Source organism: Agrilus planipennis, unplaced genomic scaffold, assembly GCF_000699045.2.
Source record: "Agrilus planipennis isolate EAB-ADULT unplaced genomic scaffold, Apla_2.0 scaffold46, whole genome shotgun sequence".
Taxonomy (NCBI): domain Eukaryota; kingdom Metazoa; phylum Arthropoda; class Insecta; order Coleoptera; family Buprestidae; genus Agrilus; species Agrilus planipennis.
This window is the reverse complement of record NW_020438933.1, coordinates 56209-75318: the sequence shown is the minus strand read 5'-3', so window position 1 is coordinate 75318 and position 19110 is coordinate 56209. Positions and strand designations below refer to the sequence as shown.

Below are 19110 nucleotides of genomic sequence, written 5' to 3'. Positions count from 1 at the left end.
GATCATTCGAGGTCCATTTTTGTATATTAAATCCGCCACTCTGAAGCGGGTAATTTACTTTATCGCGGTGTTATACAGCTTCTTCTGTAGTGCTTGCACCACTGATGAGGTCATCAACGTACATATCACGTTTCAGAATTTGGGAAGCCGCTGAATATTTGTCCCTATCAGGGTGTGCTAGATGTGTGAAAGTATGTATCGCAAAAAAAGGAGCTGCAGCTAAGTCGAATGTGACTGTCCTTAGTTGATAGTCTTGAATGTTTCCAGACTTGCTTCTCCATAAAATTCTCTGATACTTTCGATCTAAATCAAACGATACATTTTTTCGATATCTCCTCAAATCGCAATTGAGTGTAATCGGAATCGCATAAGGTGAGAAAAGATGGTGCCTTGAATAGTCGGTCCCACCATAAGAGTTTCGTTTAAAAAAATTCGTGAAGTAGTAGACTTCGGCGATCCGTTGAAGACAAGTCGTGTTTTTGTGGTTAAACTGTTTTCTTTGATGACGGCGTGGTGAGGGAGATAAAAGCCTTCAGAATCAGGTGTTTTCTGGTGAAATTTCCAAGTGTCCCATGTTGAGATATTCTTGAATTACATTGGAATATTCCTTTTTAAAGTTTGGTTGCTTCTTAAACTTGTTTTCGAGTGTTCGTAGCCGAATGAAAGCGCGCTCTCGAGATTCTTCAGCAGTAATTTCTTGGAATTGAATGGCAGTGCTACCATGAATTTTTGATTTGAAAATTTCGATAATAAATTTCACAAGCGCTTTCTTCTTCAGCAGGGGCGGCCTTAACCACTGCGAGGCTGCGGGCGGGTAAATCTTTTCGAGGCGCTTGTCCTTGTGGAATTATTTTTAATGATGATACTTGACAAGAAATACAAAGTTATAACAAGAACTAATAAACACAAAGATTATTATTTAAAATAATCAGGGATTCAGAAATGTTGCTTGCACTTTCTTAAGTCTCAGAAATTCAAATAAATATTAGTACTATTAGTGCCATTAGTTCCTAAAATTTTCTAATTGGAAAATTACGCGAGAACGCGAGGCCCCTGCAAGAGCGAGGCTTCGAGCGGTTGCCCAGCTCGCCACCCTCAAAGGCCACCCCTGTTCTTCAGATAAGCGGTTTATCTTGGGTCTTTCTTCGATTGCCCAAATTCTGGAGTTGTTAAAGAAACTTGGTTAGTACTTACATGACAGTGTTCTAGAGTTTGCCTTTGGGTGTTGTCAGGTTTGTTTGGCATTGCGCCATTGAAAACCCCACCAAAGTGGGTATTTTTCATAAAAAAATCCGGTCAATTTGCTGTAGACAATTTTCTTTGAGCAGAAATAAATGTTGAAAGTGCTGGCCTAGCATATCGATGTTTCCTGACATATGGAACGTCGGATCAGCTAGATTAATGTTTGACGGAAGTTTGGCTGCATTTCGGTCAGTAAGACTTGATGGGTGGTTTGTAGTTGTTTCCAGAACCGTAACCAGATCTAGTTTTTTCTTAAAGTTACTGTGTCTAGATTGGATAATTGCCGTAATTATGCATGAGGATGATATTTGAATGCCACCAAGTCAACTAACTGTCAAACTGTATTGGTGTTTAAGAAGGTCAAGAGTCTTAGCTAATCTTTGAGTAATAAGGCTAGATATAAATGCAGTATCGAGTAATGTTCTGCAGCGAATAGAACGCTCCTTCTTGCCAATGACGTTTACTAGAGTCGTAGCCATTACTTTTTCGATCTTACCTCTGTTTAGCAAGACTACACTAGTTTGATGATCTTCTTTAGCATTCGATTTATTGAGGTGAAGGGTAGTATGATGTGGCTTACCACATTTAATGCAATTTCCACTTCGGAATTCTTCAGTGTGATGTTTAGCACGTAGACAGTTAAAGCATATGTTGGCTTGCTTTACTGCATTTATGGGTTGCGAAACAGACATGTTAAGTAGTTCCTCACATCTAAAGATTCGGTGGACATTTTGTTTGCAAATTGAACAGTTCTTAAATATTGACGTAGTCAGCACTTGTTTGTGTTATTGGTGTTTATTCCTTCCTGATGATACAAACTTGTTGACTTTGGTGTAGTTTGAATCGATTTCACTTCAGATTGTGATTTGAGTGTTCATAGCTTCTTCTCTCAGGAATGTGATTAATGCCTCGAATCTTCGTCGTGCCGTACCTAATTTCATGTGGTGCTACTCGCATTTTGTTGTACAATCTAGCTTCGAGATAGTGTGTTAAAGTAACGGTGTGTCCCATTTGTGTGCTGATTCACCCAAAACCTTCATTCCACGTACATGAACTAAAATTTCGTTGATTAGATGACGCAATGAATCACCTGAGTTTGTTTGAAGTTTAGGTATTGCAACAAGTAGTTCGAAGTGACGAGAAATTATAGCATGCTAGTTGTTGTAGGTTGATTCCAAGAGATCGAACGCTTCTTTGTAGTTTTCGTTTGTTGATTCCAACCCGACAATGGTTTTTGCTGCTTCTCCAATTAAAGTTTCATGTAAATGCGATAACCGCATGAAGTCGGTTATCCCTTCACGATTTAGAATGGTAGAAATGAACCAGTGAGAAAATTATTTCCAGTTCTCTAGTTTACCGTCGAATTTTTTTAGTTCTAGTTTCGGCATTCTAGTTAGAGTTCGATCAACGGTATTAAATTGCTTGTGCCTGTTGAACTTAAATTTGTTGTTGGTAATGGTTCGAATAATTCGAATTTTTTCAGCAACTTTGTTAAAACTAATTTAAACATAACCACAATTTTAATTTCGCCATGGTTTCCGTGTTTGCAATTGGGATCTGTTTGGATAATTTCTTCAGTTAAAATAGTAAGGGTTTTGAACATGTCTTGAAGAATGCCAATTCGTTGCTGGAGTTTAGCTTGACTAACTAGTGAATCAGTGAATTCACTAATGAATGTTTTGAATTTGGTTAGAGCTGCTTTAAGTTGACCGCGTCTGAATGCTAGTTTAGATTTCCTTTTGATTGATTTGCTTTTCGAGTGGTTTTGCACAAAAATGTTTTAAATTTTACGATTCAAGCTGGCAATACGTATTCGGCTCGAAGGACCATTAAATGTCGCGTACTGTTGGGAGACACCTTATTAGAGGGCCAATTTTGTATGATTAAATCGTGAAATTCAGAGAATAAGATAAAACAACTCCATAAAAATGAACAGTTTATTTTACAAACACACATAAAACAAAATCAAACAATAACTGAAAAATAGATAAAAAATAGCAAAAGGGAAGAGAAAGACGTTCACTCGCGAATATACAACTAACATTAACGAAACTACGATTGATCTACGTACGTAGTGATGAAAATTATTGATTTTTAGTTTAACTGGTGGAACATATAAGGGTATGAGGTAAAAGTAGAGTTAAAAGCTAATAAAAATCCGGTAGGTAAATAGGTAGGTTTTGGCACAACAAATTAAAGGCGAAACAGACCTACTGCCAATATTGTTGATTGATTAAATACATCAAGATCACAACGTTAAAAGCACAAATAACAGCTACGATCGGCTGTAACATAAACATCCTGAATAACACTTAATCTAATCTAACAAACAACAAACAATACATGAGCGAAAAATACACAAGAAATGCAACACTGATACTGCAACAAATTAATGGGACGTATCGTCTATTTCTTTGCATAGCTTGCAATGGTTGGACTGATCCTTCATGATCCTTGCTTATTTATACCTTCAAATTCGTTTTTCTCTTATTATACAGTGCCCTATCAAGTTTGCTACTTATTTCAGAAACACCCTGTATAAGTATATACAAAAGAATAGATACATACATGCAGCTGCAATATACCATTAGTTTTATTACTTTCTGTCACAAAATATTTCATTACATTTATTTCAAGTTATACATTTTAGAAATTAAAACAAAGGCTGATAACTTATCAACTATATTTACAAATGATAATGGAATAATCCATCAACAGGATGTTGGCGCTCAGCAGTGCTTATATTTTCTGTTATTATTTAATGTAAGACTTTCATGTTTTAAACAATGTGGTCATTTTCATTAGTTAAACTTCTACGGGAATTTTCAACAATTATTGATTTAACCATTTTTCTTTGTGACATGGAATAAAAACACTATTTAAAATCGGTCAAAGATACGAATAATAATAATTACTATTAAGTCGCCCATTGTCAATCATCTTCAATCGTTTCTAAATCTATTAACAGTCAATAAATAGTATCAATTAACTAAGTTTATTTAGTATTAAGTTGTGTTAATGGAGTAAATAAAAAAGCTGAAGAATAGTTATTTGTTGCTGGTTATCTAGCTCCAAATAAAAATTACACCGCATATGAAACTTTCACAAAATAATATAGAAAATTTGATGAAAGAAAGGAAATTATAATGTTATAATTAGTTGTTTACTACAGGCGTATCGCGCGCGCAGCTCTTTGCGCCAGTGATTGACACAATGGGTTGCATACCTTACTTACCTACAAAACTTCGTAACGATCAAAGTCTATGGTTCCCATAATTTACTTTAAAACTCATTATTTAAAGTCCACATCTGAGCTGCACAAAAGCACCTTATCAAAAGATTTTCGAGATGGTAATGACCTTAATCCATAGATCTCCGAGCATGCTTTACTGCAGTGTTTCCCAACCTTTTTGTCCACGCGAACCAAAAGAAAAGTCCGAAAAAATTTGACGAACCCCCTATGTAGTCGTTAATGACAGGTAAAAAAAAGCAATAAAATTTGATAGAATATATACTTTTTCATATTGCATAATAATTGAATCGTGAAATATTTAAATAAAACATTAATAAGACTAAAATGATGTAAATGTAGTAAATTTGATATTTATTTCCAATTGTACTGTAAAAAAAATATTACACAGAAGGGAAAACTGCTGCAATGATTTTAAATATAAAGCAGAACATGATACGAATCACATTGATAAAATGTTTTAAATATAAATAAATGTTTGTAATAGAAAGACAATAAATAGTATTTGATTACTTGAATTAGAGGAATAAATTTTAATGTATAAAATTGTTGATATATTTTGATATTGATGAAGTAATTTTGAAAAACAAATAATTTTTTTGGCATTTTAAAAAATCCCCCATTACAATATTATTTTCGCGAACCCCCTCTGCAAACACCGCGAACCCCCAGGGGTTCGCGAACCAGCGGTTGGGAATCACTGCTTTACTGCACAGTGCACAGCATACTAAATTTTCAGAGAAGTGAGGCTTAAGTGATACAGTTATCCAAAAATTTTATAGAATAAAAGTAAATTTTTATCCATAAGTAACCTTTCTATGCAAACAGCAGTATGTGAGTGTACTCTATTTCTCCATTTCTTATTTTTCTTTTTGTTATTTATCGTAAATATTTATATAGATAATATCAATACAAGAGTTACTTCCTTTTAAAATAGATTAGGTAGTTTTAATTAATTTATAGATGTGAAGTACCTAAGTAAGACACCGAAAAATATAGTAGTTTTTTATTTGTTGTGTTATCAAGTATTACTGAGAAAAAGGTTCAATAGGTGAGTAGAGTAATTTCATCCAACAGTATATTACTTTTTAAACATACCCTGTAAAAGCGCCTTACGTTTTGTGAATTTTCATTGTACTATAAATTATACTTTTGAAAATTTACACGGACAAAAACAACTATATTTGTTTTAACAAATGAAAAATATAGTTAAATTCCTTTGTTATTTTGTCAGTTTTTATTACGACAAACATAAAGTGAACAACAAACTACCTATTCAAAATACATACATAAAATACCTACGCATTTCAGCCACCGACAACTGAAATTCAGACTACGCAACATGACCTTTCCCCACTACCAATTTCTAACCAATAGTCATATGTAGGTCAGCACAGTTACCCAATTGGCTTGCGCCTGCAAGTCACATGGTTTTGTTGTTATCATCAGCTGTAACTTGCGTGTACCGTACTAGTTTCCACCTACGTCATTGTTTCGTATATTATTACGACCACGTAAGTTGAGTGCGATGGCTTTCGACAACAAGTGCGCTCGAATCAGCTGTTCGAAGTCCTGTTCACCGGCCGGTTTACGTCAGTTGACGTTCAGCCGTTCGAGTTTGCGGAAGTGTTGATAGAGACGATTTTGTTCATAGTATGACAAAGGATAGTATGTTCATTGATGATAATGGAAAATTCGTGTGCAGAGTAAAATTAGAGTGCTTTAGTTTGCATCAAAGATCAAAGCAGAAAATTTTAATGCGCAGATTGTACTTCAGAGATACATTCGTTTGATTGCTTTGTTGTCGTGCGTGTTGAAGGTTGTATCGTTCGGACTTGTTTAATTAACATTTGTTATCGTTATGTCTACTGGAAAGCGATTGGCAAAAAGGTCCATTATCGGTACTAGAGTTTGTGCTCCCGGCGAAGACGGAAAATACTACTCTGGCGTAATACACGCTGTAAAGACGCCTGCCAGCTATTCAGAAAACAACAATTGTATCAATTTAACTCCGAACACTAGATATTCCGTTAGATTCGACTCTAGGCAAGGCAACCTTGGCAGAGTTACAGCTGAATTTCGTGAAACAGACCTTATCGGGCCAGGATTTCGATCTATTACAGGAATTGAGCTTGTTCCAGGTCAAAAAACATACGTTACATATAACGGAAGAGAAGTAGCCGGTGAAGTTGTAAAACATCATTTTGAAAACGACGAAGTATTCATCACCATTTGTCCACCAGGTTGCGAGGTTAGTCGATTTCTTTGTTTTGGTAATTCTGTTACATTTTCAAAAGTTATATTTTTACGTAAGTGAGGGTAGTATTCTTAACTAATTCGTTCTAAGTGCAATCTTATTGTCTTACAAGTATTCTAATTGACACAATTTTGTTCTGCCAAATAATGAATGTGTATTGCAATACGCTGTAGCCTTGTTGCATCGTTCGTAGTCAACCGGTCTACCTATTTCTTCGCAATTCTTTGTGTTTTTCGGATACAGACTGTCAGCGCGCAAGTACGGAACTCGTTTGCGTCTCATTTTTTTCATTCTTTGTCTCTCTCCTTGACTCGTTTATATCCGTGCTCTACGTCATTCTCACGCACATAGATAAGTAATTATATTTGTACATATGTATTAGCTTGTCTGTTCATGGCCGATTGTTTTCGAGTTGTTTACAATTAGATTGCAGATTAAATTAAATGTACCTGTTTTATTCTTATAATTGCGTATATAGGTAGGTAGTTTCTCAAACTAACGCCGATCTGTCTACCTACCGAGTAGGCGTTGGCGGCTGGATTAACAATTGTTTTAATGCCTCTCATCGTCAGATAAACCAGATGCCATGTAATAACGACGGTGACCTAGCTATTTCAACGAAGCAAGGTCAATTGAAGACTCGTAAATCTAAAAGTAAAACAATGTTATGGGTACGTACCTACCTACTCAGTATCTTCCGCGTTGTTTTTTTGCAATTCATACCCGTTTTTAACTTGTTATCGGTTTTGTTGTTTGTTTACTAACATTTGTGCTTATTCGTACATACAGGGTGTCACACGGTGACCGCTCATTAAAATATTTGGGAAACTACTTCGATTTAAAATTGAAAATTTGTACAACGGCGTTATAGGGTGTGATCTCCTCAATTAAAATAACGGTATTTAATGTAGCACTTCCGGTTATACCAGAAGTTGAAATCAACTTCATTATTTTAAATGGAACACCCTGTATATTATAATGGTTTTGAATTCTACTTATGATTCTAGGTAAACTTTTATGTAGCTTTCTTATTTCTAAAATTTACCGTTTTCGTATTTTTTTTTTAATTAGAACAAAGCAGTAGGTAGCGAAAAAGCGTGCCTATTTTCCTATAAGAAAGCAGGAGCAACAACATTATCTGGAAAGATAGCTATAATCTCAAGCTTCCCTTCCATATATTCAGCGCGAGTTAATTGCATACAAGGTGTTATTTTTTACTAATAATCTACATTAGTAGGTACTTAGCAACCTATATGTATTTTAGAGTAGACCGAACAAATTCTGTTTTCTTAGCTAGACGTGTTTGAATATTTAGGACGTTCTAATTCGTATAAAATTTTCTCAGCTATTTATTGATTTTATTTTCATATTTTGTGTTGTTCATTTTAAATAGAAAAATTACAGTAATTATTTAAGGTGTACGGAATTTATTTGAAGTTTTAGAACAGAATAGAGTGCAAAATTAATAACGGTATTTTTATTTGTAACAATGAAGTAATTGGAATTTCCCGAGTCGAGCAATTTATTGTTTACATAAGAAAATATGTACAAACAACGCATTAAATACAATACATACCTATGCAGGTAACTGCAGGCACTGAGTGCAGTTCCAGAGAGGTCAGTGGAGCTGCAGATCGAAATAGTTACTTTCATACGTTCTGTTACATTTTTATCTGGCAGTCTTTCTGGCACTTACTTCAGATTTCTTAATACATAGCAAAACAATCAGAGCATAACGCACTGTGAGCAAATACCATCTGTGGTGTCCACCTGCACACTTACTCTCTCTCTCTCTCTCTCTCTCCCTCCACACACACAGACACAGTATACTATGCATGTTTACTGTAATAGGCAGTTTGGAATTTAAAAATTGAAATTATTAGAATACTGTACAATCCTGTACATTAACGTTGTTTAAATAGCTGTCCGCGAACTTATTGTTATGATTGATGAAGCGAATCAATTTTTTTTTAATTAAAAATTTAGACCGAATTTGCGAAAATCAACCAGTCTCAAATGGTTTCAAATTTTTTTACTTCAAAAGAAAGTGTGTAAATGAAAATACATACGTAAAAGGATTTGTGACGATTCTGACCGAAGGGTTTATGTGCCCCTTGAAGGTTAAGTTATGGTTGCCATAGTATTTAATAAACATCCTAAAATTAGTAAAAAGTAAAATATTCTTCAAATTTTTCCTCCCAAAAATAGAATATCTCTATAAGTAACAAATCCACCTCAAAACGCAATCAAAATTATACAAAACGTAACTAATTGTTTGCATGAGTGATAGCTGTCAAACAATTTCGTTTTGTACGTTGTAGGAAGTTCAGTGGCAATATAAACAGGGAAACGTTGCGGTAAGAACGTGATACGAAACATTTTCTGTTTCAAATAATTTTATGTTAATGTTTATATAGTTCAGCATGAACACATTAACCAACAACCTTTTCAATAACGTTTAACCGTTTATACTTTCGAAGTACGTGTTAAATATGTTGGCATAATTGTTGTGTAGAAGTATATCAGTTGATTAAAATAGCATCGAAATCAGTAATATTAAACAGAAAACACGTTTACTTGCAAACCCCAGTATTTCGAAAGGTCAAATAAATGTAAATTACTGTACACAATCGATGTGCTACCATGAATAAATATTAACTTTTCATTAGTTATTAATTGTTTTTAAATACTCCTACCAAATGTCATTGTACTATGAACACAAATGAAATATATTAAACGCATTTCATCTATTTCAAAAATGTTATATTACGTTTTCGATTGAAGGTTTTTTATCTTTAGTAGTTCTAATATGATAACTTCAGGCTAGGTAAATTAGAAATAATATTCCTATTTCATCATCACCATAGGGTCGTCGGTCCTAAGACTGGTTGGACACGTACCTCCACTCTTTCCTATTCGAGCTAAACTTCGTATTTCCCTAAAAGTAGAACAACCCACACCCTTAACTATTCGCGAACAGTAATCTAATGTAGGTCTACCTCTACCCCTCCTAACTCCTGTTTCTGCCTCTAATATGTCTCTGAGTAGACCTTCATGCCTAAGAAGGTGTCCTACCAACCTATCTTGCCTATTTTTTATTGACTTCCATAGACTCCTCTGTTCTCTTATTCTTTCCAACACCTCTTTATTTCTAAACTTTTCTACCCACGATATCCTCATCATCCGCCTATAACACCACATTTCGAAGGCTTCTAACCTTTCCATGTTTCACACCCGTACAACGCTACACTCCAAACATACACCTTTAACAACCTTTTTCGAATTTCTAATTTAACCGTTTGCGAGCATAGAAGGCGACACGACCTGCGCTAACCTCTGCTTTATATCCCTACTACTCCTTCCGTCCTGACTTATCTGACTTGCGAGATATCTAAAATCAGCCACTTCTAATTTTTCGTCTCCTATCTTTATATTCGCCCTTTCCATACTTTTTCTTCCCTTGCATACCAGTATTTTAGTTTTACTTTTATTTATTTTCATACAGTACTGATCTGTCAGTACCGCTTCCATTTTATCTAAAGCTATCTCTAGGTCCTCCTTACTAGATGCTAATACTGCTATATAATCTGCATATTTAAACATACCAATCTTTTGCCCCTGTATATCTCTCCCTACAGTTGTACTGTCTTTAATGATGTTGATCGCGTCTTCGATGTATAGATTAAAAAGTAGCGGTGACAGTGTGCATCCCTGTCTGACTCCTTTCCTAATATTTACTTCTCTAAATATTCCTATTTAAGAAAATAATTTTCTCAGAACTATTTGTTCTACAAAATCTGTAATGTGTAATTTTTGGTCGTAAATCTAATATATGTCTTGGTTGGTTTTTTATTAATTCAGAATTTGGAGAAACTTTCTTCACCAGTGGCAACTGTCACTGGTAATACAGTTAAAAGATGCTGATGTTTGGCCTCATTACTGTGACTACATGACTTTCAGGTGTAATTTTCTGAATTACCAACCATTTTATTATAATAATTTAATAGTAAATTGCCAAAACAGCCTCACTACTCTAGCTGATAATATTGCTCGGCAGATGACATGTCTAGACACGTGAATGCCAAATGTGAGTTCTGCTTAAAAGAAGAAAGAAGACTCAGACGAGCATTCTACATTTTAAATTAACCATGGGTGAAATCAATGCCGGTGTAATATTTACTATAAACAAAATTAACAAAAGTATTGTGAAATAGGTATGTAAAATACATACATATATGTGCATGTAGCTAATTTCGGATTTTTTTTACCCGGTCTAACTACAGGCTACAGGAGAATAAAGGAATTTTAACTACTGAGTTATTATGTATAAACAAGGATACAGTCGACTCTCGTTAATTCGAAACTCGAGGGAAATATTACGAATTATCGGGTGTTTGAAATATCAAATGGTTCGAATTTTTGAGAGAAAATATTGTATATTTTGTTTTGTATACATGTATAAATTTTATAAACAAGTTATTTCGTTAGGAGTATTTTTCACCTTTAAACAAGAAATAAACCATATTTATACTTTTATATTGATATATTATATTGCCTTCTCTGAAAGTCGGAGTATTACTTTCCATCTAAATTAATTTTCAATATTTCTGTTTTATCACATAGGCATAGTAACAACCGACGTCTTGTGTGGCACGTACGCACCTGTAAAGAAGTAGCCAACTAATTAAGGAATTTCTGTAGTTTCACACTTTCTTTTTTATGCACTCATGGTTTCTATCGCTCCGAATAACGAAAATACCGACAGACAGAAATTCTCATTATGTATTCTGATGTACAATACCTGTATTGGAATTTTTCGGTAGCACACTACCGTATGCATCTGATTACCCTACCCTAAGTTAAACACGACGATCCATTGTTTAAATACATTAATTTTGTAAAACTTATTATATAGGGTTGTTCGGAAAGTCATTTCGTTTTTTTTGTGGAAATGAAAGACAGTTTTGCCATCTTTCTGGTAATAGCATAATTCCACGCTCATAAAATTTTTGGTCTTTGCTGGCAAAAAACTGATCGAGGAGGTTTTTGACCTTTTGACCTCCTCATTTGAAGTGAAGGTTTTACCGTCTAAAAAATTTTGGAGTGACCGGAACAAATAATAATCCAATGGTGCCAGGTCTGGAGAATATGGTGGGTGTAGCATTGTATCCCATTCAAGCTGTAAAAGCTTTTGGCGAGTGACCAAACTTGTGTGAGGTCTCGCGTTGTCTTGGTGAAACACTACACCTTTCCTGTTGATTAGTTCTGACCTTTTCTGTTGAAGTGCATCATTCAGTTTGTCCAGCTGATGACAGTAGACTTCCGAATTAATCGTTGTGTTATCCGGTAAAAGCTCAAAAAAAACGATTCCTTTAAAATCCCACCAAACAGACAGCATCACCTTTTTTTGGTGAATATCGGCTTTGGAAATGGTTTGAGCCGGTTCATCTTTTTTGCTCCATGACCTCTTGCGTTTGACGTTGTTGTATACAACCCATTTTTCGTCCCCAGTGATGATGCGCTTCAAAAACGGATCATTTTCGTGACGTTTGAGAAGCGAATCGCAGACGTCAATGCGGCGACACAGATTTCTCTCTGTGAGAACATGGGGAACCCATACATCGAGCTTCGAGGATAATCCCAGGCCTTTCAAGTGGTCATAAACTGTTGAATTTGATAAATTTAACCTCAATCCGATCTCACGTGTTGTTATTCGCCGGTTCACATCAACTAATGCCTTTATCGCGTCTTTATCAGCTTCAACCGGCCTTCCCGAACGTGGTGCATCTTCGACATCAAAATTGCCGGATCGAAATTTAGCGAACCAGTTCTGGCACTGGCGTACTGTCAACACACCTTCTCCATACACATCAGTCAATTTCTTTCTGGCTTGAACAGCATTTTTACCCTTTCTGTAGTAAAACAGTAAGATATGTCGAAAATGCTGCTTATCGCTCTCCATATTTAAAAGGGCACCAACCAAAAACTACTGCGTAGAATTAATTGGAATTTTTCACACACAAGCCTTGCTATATGAGCTCTCAAAGCATATAAAAATTATACGGCTTAAATGTGAAGTTGGGTGCAAAAGAATACAATTAAATCCTCTGTCGGGAAAAAACGAAATGACTTTCCGAACAACCCTATAGTATTATGCTTATTATGTTTTCGTATATTTCGTTATCAAGGTTGTCATAATAGAGGCCACTTTGTATGTATTTTAATATTGCTGATGTTGGAATTGCCAAATCAAGGTTCTTTTCATCAAAAGAGGTTAGGTATATGAAAAAAGGTTAATATATGTAATGCTAAACCGCTGTAAAGAGGTAGAGGCCACGTTCAGCATTTATGCAATGTGCCATTTTGTTTCTAAATCAACTCTAATAAAAATTACGATGGAGAGAAAGGATTATTATTGGCAACGTTGTTGGCGTCTAAAGTGGTGCTTACGAAATCGTCCGTTTCTTAATATCATATAAGGTTTTCACTAACTTCGGTCGCCAGCTGCGTTTGTAACCCATTTCTTTGTAGAAACGAATATTTCATATTATAAATCGAAAATTTCGTCGTCGTATGTATGTTTGTATAAGTGGTCGACATGCGTTACAGAAAAGGAATCAGGTTACCCACTAACTACAGACCGAAGTTTTCGTGTTCATTCCCGCATACCTAATAAATTTTTCGAAGTAGGTCATTAGGTGGATAAAATTAAAATTATTTCTTTTAGATGCATTCTTGTTTTTCTATAGTGTTATATGTTTTGTATGTCGCACGGTTACAAATTATTCTACGAAAAATTCCTTTGGATACACATGCATACAACTCACAGCATGTGCCATAAGCATCAAGATATGAAGAAGTTTTGAAGTTTTACAAATTTTTATTCAACACGTAAACCAATCTACATTCCATGCTGTGTTATGGTTTTAAGAAATGTGTACAAAAAAATGTATATACTGTACTGGTCCTATTACAAACTCTGGAGACTAAACATCAAAGTTAAGTGTTCCCTTTGAAAATTTCTTACATATTAATAAGTCAATCAATAACTACAGTCGAACATCGATAACTCTAATGAAGATGCGACGCATCAAAACTTGAAATTACTGAATAATACAAAAATACCCGCAAAAATATCTTCAACGTTATAAATTAACGACAGGATGTTTTTCACCTGATAGCCAATAAATCAAACAAGTGACGACCTTAACGAGCACAGAAACTCAACTGCCTGCATGGTTCCACTGCATTGTGTCGAATCCTTGACCAAATGCTTTCGGAATTGTCGTCGACTTGGTACCCTGATAGCGGTCGCTTCCCATCACCTGAATGGCTTGGAAAAAACGTCTTCACTCATTTAAGAAAGCAAGTTTTGACCAGTTTTACAAGGTGGAGTACTGTTAACGCAGACCAGTGCCAGATATCCAGATAAATACAAATGGGATTCAGTTCTTTTATACTATTACCGGATCTCATGGTCCTCCTGGTACTTTAGGATAAGGCAGTGATTCCCAAAATGTGCGCCGTGGCTACACGGAGCGCCGCCGTGCCGTCATAAGGGTGCTGCGAAATATTCAATTAAACAATTCGGCAATTTCCAATTCTGGAATTTTTGCGCCAACAAACGTGTATGCTGACAAAACTCCCAAAAATTTAGCTACTTTCGAGTCTTTCATTGTTTTCATTCCAATCCGCATCTTTTGAAACAGCTAGTGCATGGATAAACATGGGTGGGGAAGCGTGCGTAGCTCAGTAGCAAGTCGGATTTCAATTCATTCTTCAAAAATTTAGATAAAATCTTATGTATTATTAAAGTCGCCGCGAGAATAAAAAAACAATTATTTAGGGAACCGCAAGCCGAAAAAGATTGGGAACCTCCGGAATAAGGAATTTCATGTTTTCTCGGACCTTTTTGACGCCCACAACGTCCCTATCCTCGTCTTCCACCTGATCATTGGTAAAGCGTTGTAACCAAATACATATAGGATCGTTTTCGACGAGACCTCGCTTGCATTATTTACTGCCATCAAGACCTAATTGCATACCCATACAGTTTTGATTTCGTTTGTCATCAAGATTCGTCCCCGTTTCCGCAAGGGATTGCTATCGCTTTAAGATAGTGATTGGCTCCTATATTTGTACAATATCATTAAATAAGAAAGAATTTAGTAAAAGCGTACTGTTTTTTTTCTGACCTGTTTGCTTTCGAAATTGTGCATGTCTGTTGCTGGAGAATTGTTTTAATTTTAGCCTCAAAAGTAATATCTGTTTCGGTATATTCTCAGAGTAATTTCAACAACAATTGAATGACATTCTGGTCATCAACAAAAATTTTTGCAAAACAAGATTTAGATATATGTATATACATTATGCTTTACATTACGTTATATGAACATCAACTGCAACACCGTTCTTTTACCTATTGAATGTAATGAATTTCAGTAAAATTTTGACCTATCAAATGACAACGCTCATCATAACCGTCTTTGTTATGATTTAGAAATCTACAATTTTTTTATAGTCAATATTGGTTACAGCTCAAGTAAATATAATATTAGTTTGATTTATGCTCCGTTCAGAGTAGACAAAACAACCTCATTATATAATGGTCGAATTACAAGTTGCAGGTTGTCGGCCGCCGTCTAGGTGATAGCAATACGTGAACATATTCCCTTTCTAAATGGATTTTACTTATATTCAAAATTTTTCGTTAATTTTGTCATTATTAATACCTTGTCTACGGCGCAATTACATTCGAGTATCCGGTTATACGATACCCGGCAAAATCACTATCCGGTGCATTTATACTTTGTTGTGTCCTTACTCCAATGTCGGTGATATTCACCTTTGGTAACTCGACGTAGTTCTCGGCAGTTTGAGCGACTGCGGCGCCTGTTTCTTTTCCGCCCAGATCTGCGGCCGGTGGATGACTTTATCAACTGACAATGCGTCTTTTTCATTACGCCTTCTTTCTGATTTTTATGGCATTTTCGCCACACTTCATAAATTCGCCTTTTACTTTCCTTTTAAACTATAGCTGTCTCCGTGGGCGTCGGGTGCTTTATCCCGCTCGTGATGTCAACAAAATACTTATTTTATATACGGTGTTGCTGTAACAACTGAAACGAAACTCATACATATCTCTTTTTAATAATAATTATAACGTCAAGTTCGATGGTTGATACGGGAATAGCCCGGGGTCGATCACCGATGCCGTCCTAGGTCTCGCCAAAATTCCCTAATATCTAAAAGTATCATTGACGGATCATGGGCGGCTCGGGATGATGCTAACAGTATTTGTATCTGTGTGTACTTTACGACTTCTTCGCCTTCGTAAAATTTAACGGCGCCTTTCTACTGTTAGTTTCTGTGAAAAGAATACCGTTACATCACGTCGCAGACAAAATATAGATGTGGCGAAAAGGAAAATATTCTCATGAATATTTGCGGTGGCACTAGAATCATTCAAATAACACAAAGAAACGGAAAGTACTTATTGCGTATGCACTGTATGTTCTTATCTACCTACTATTTAACTGTCATTATTCGTGCGTGCATGCGTGTGTATACTAAGTGTGTTTTAGGTCGGCATCGTGCTAAATGCGTCTCAAAAATGGTAAATCAATTATTTCTGCATATTTTTCTGATTTTGAGAATTTCAAATAATACCTAAAATGAAAAGCCAGCGTCTGTAAGTGCTTGTTTAAAAAATAACAAATACGTTCCCCAAAGCAGGGGGCACAACCCCCTGGAGGATCGCAGGAAATTTCCAAAATATAAGAAGACAAAAACACTGTGTTAAATAATGTATCTTTATTTTAATAACGTAGTAAATAAAAGCATAACAAATAGTTATTAAATGAAATACAAAACAATAAACACAAATAATGATTACGGAGATGCAGTGTGCAGTTGTTAATTTTTAATTTATTTAATTGAAACTTGTTAAACAGCAAGGTGAAATAAAATTTGAAAATTAATCACCCGCTTGCAATTTACGTAAGCCAGCCGTTAGGGGTTAGGTTATTTTTGTGGCCTCCTTGATTTTAGAGATGAGCTGTTCTGCGTGATACGGATCGTGCGACACACGCAAAAAATTTTAATCAAAATTCACACCGAAGATTTGGCGACACGCAATGTGTGATACGCATTATGCGATATACGATATCTTATCGTGGTTTTATTCGTATTGATGACATTCAGTGATTCGGGTCAAAACAATAAAAGCTTAAATGAATAAAAAAAATTTCTCACTCTTATTATAAGTTGTTTCTCCTATCATTTGCAAATTACAGATCAACTCGATTCGAATCGTCAAACCTGGGAGATATTCAGATTCTGCTACATTTAGCAAAACTTCTGCTATCCATTTCGAGTCGATCAAGATCAAAGAAACCCGGGCTACATATGCCTTATACTATATTTAGCAATGTTTTACACAGATTTTTGCTCTAGCATCTGCTACAAGTAGGTACCATTTTTTAGTCATATTTGATGCTGATGTTTTGCTATATGTAGCATGTAGATTTCATATAAGTCACTAATCTAAAATGTTACATAACATTTGCTATAATAGCAGGAGTAAAAAATTCAGAACTAAAATGTTATATAAATGTTTACTATATAGTGTAAGCCCGGCTTAATACGATATCGTCGTCGTTTTGGTCTAAACGGGCTCGGAGCAACGTATACCGCTAATCTGTCGTCTATTGCATTTGTGTGAATTTTGCCTTAGGTTTGTGCAATAAATTAATTAGATATTTTTATTTGAAAAATTTAAAGTCTACTTTAGTTCCCCAGTTCTGTGCCACTAATTTCATGAATATAACTTTTCCAATTAACAGAAGGCTGAAACATAAATTACTAGAATGAATTAGAAGTGTTAAAACAAAATGACATTTCAATTTTCAAATCTGGGTTGGAATAAGTGCTAAATCTGCACTGTGTTTTCAGTAGAGCGTTTTATTTACGAATTAGTCCAAGTTTACGATCTTCTTTTGCATCTGTATTTACTACAATCTTTACGTGAAATCTAGAATGAATTGAGAACATTGGTTAATTGTAGTTTTATTTAATAGAAAATTGACCAAAAAAGAATAAACGTTAAAAATAATAGTTTTTTCTAAGTAGGTCACATTTTAAATGAAATTAGATTTTTACCGTAACATGTAATTTTTTTATGGTTGCGAATTTCTGATATAATTATAAAAAATTTCTCACTCACTCTCTACTTCTTTAATAGGGATGTGACCAAAACTGTCTTGATAAAAATCAGCCCTAAAAAGACATTGAAGGGACCGAGAATTTTCTTTCATACAGTTTTCTTTACATCTAATGCATATAAATAAAAGTGTCTATAATATTGAAACGACTGGCCATTCTTAAGATAATATGGCTATTTATAGGCTATTAGGACACAAACTATCCTTAAAATTTTGTTTGTCTGTCTGCACGGGCTAGTTTTTCAAACAGTTGAACCGATTTCGCTAGAGGACTTAAGAAGATTTAAGAAGAAAATTGTTTAACATGGACAAAGTGGCTGGTAAAAGCTATTAAAAGTATCCTAATCTATATTATAAATGTAAATGCGAGTTGGTTTGTTTATTACCATTTTTCACATTAGCTAGTCATCCTATCATCATGAAATTTTGTACACACATAATGAAGGATACAAAAAAAGGGCATAAGGTACTTTTTATCCAGAAAAAAATATTCCCGAGANATAGTCAGTTTATGTTAATTAAAAAAATATTTTATTTATACTGAAGATAAACCTCTAAAATATTCGTAATTTATTATTGATAACATTGTGGCCGCAATTGTTTAGCAACAATATCAATAATATTAATTTAATAAAATTAATTTATTTATGATAAACTGTACTCGCGGGCCGTATACGGCTCGCTGGCCGCCAATTGGACAACCCTGATCTAGGTCTACCTTTGCCCTTGTTAACTCCTGCTTCTACTTCCAATATATCGCGAACTACCTCTTCATGTCTAAGAAGATGTTGTACCAACTTGTCTCGTCTATTTCTTATTGACTTCCACAACGCCTTCTGTTATCTACTTCTAATGCCTCCTCATTTCTAGCATTTTCTATCTACGGTATTTTTAACATCCTCCCTTAACACCATACCACATCCAATAACAGTTTGTTAAATCACAATTATTACTATTAACAGTATACGTTTAATGTCTTATTGCAACTAGAGAAGGCAGTATTGATCCGGAGTTCTGTGTGGGTCAAGGCCCATTTCGCAACTTCACAAGGTGATGCTTGTCGTAAAACCTTATCTTATAACGAAAACCCTCCTGTCTTTGAAGCCTAATAATAAATAAAGGTGTTATCAATTTTNTAT

At 35.0% G+C, this 19110-nt stretch overlaps 1 protein-coding gene across 1 annotated transcript in view; it reads left to right on the top strand.

Moving 5' to 3' along the window:
• Nucleotides 1–6029: 6029 nt before the first annotated feature.
• Nucleotides 6030–19110, top strand: part of LOC108744744 (zinc finger protein 395-like) — a 56284-nt gene continuing 43203 nt past the window's right edge. The window contains exon 1 of the mRNA XM_018480652.1: nt 6030–6743. Within this exon, the coding sequence (XP_018336154.1) occupies nt 6354–6743 (390 nt within the window). The 5' untranslated portion in view covers nt 6030–6353. The remainder of the gene's footprint in view (nt 6744–19110) is intronic.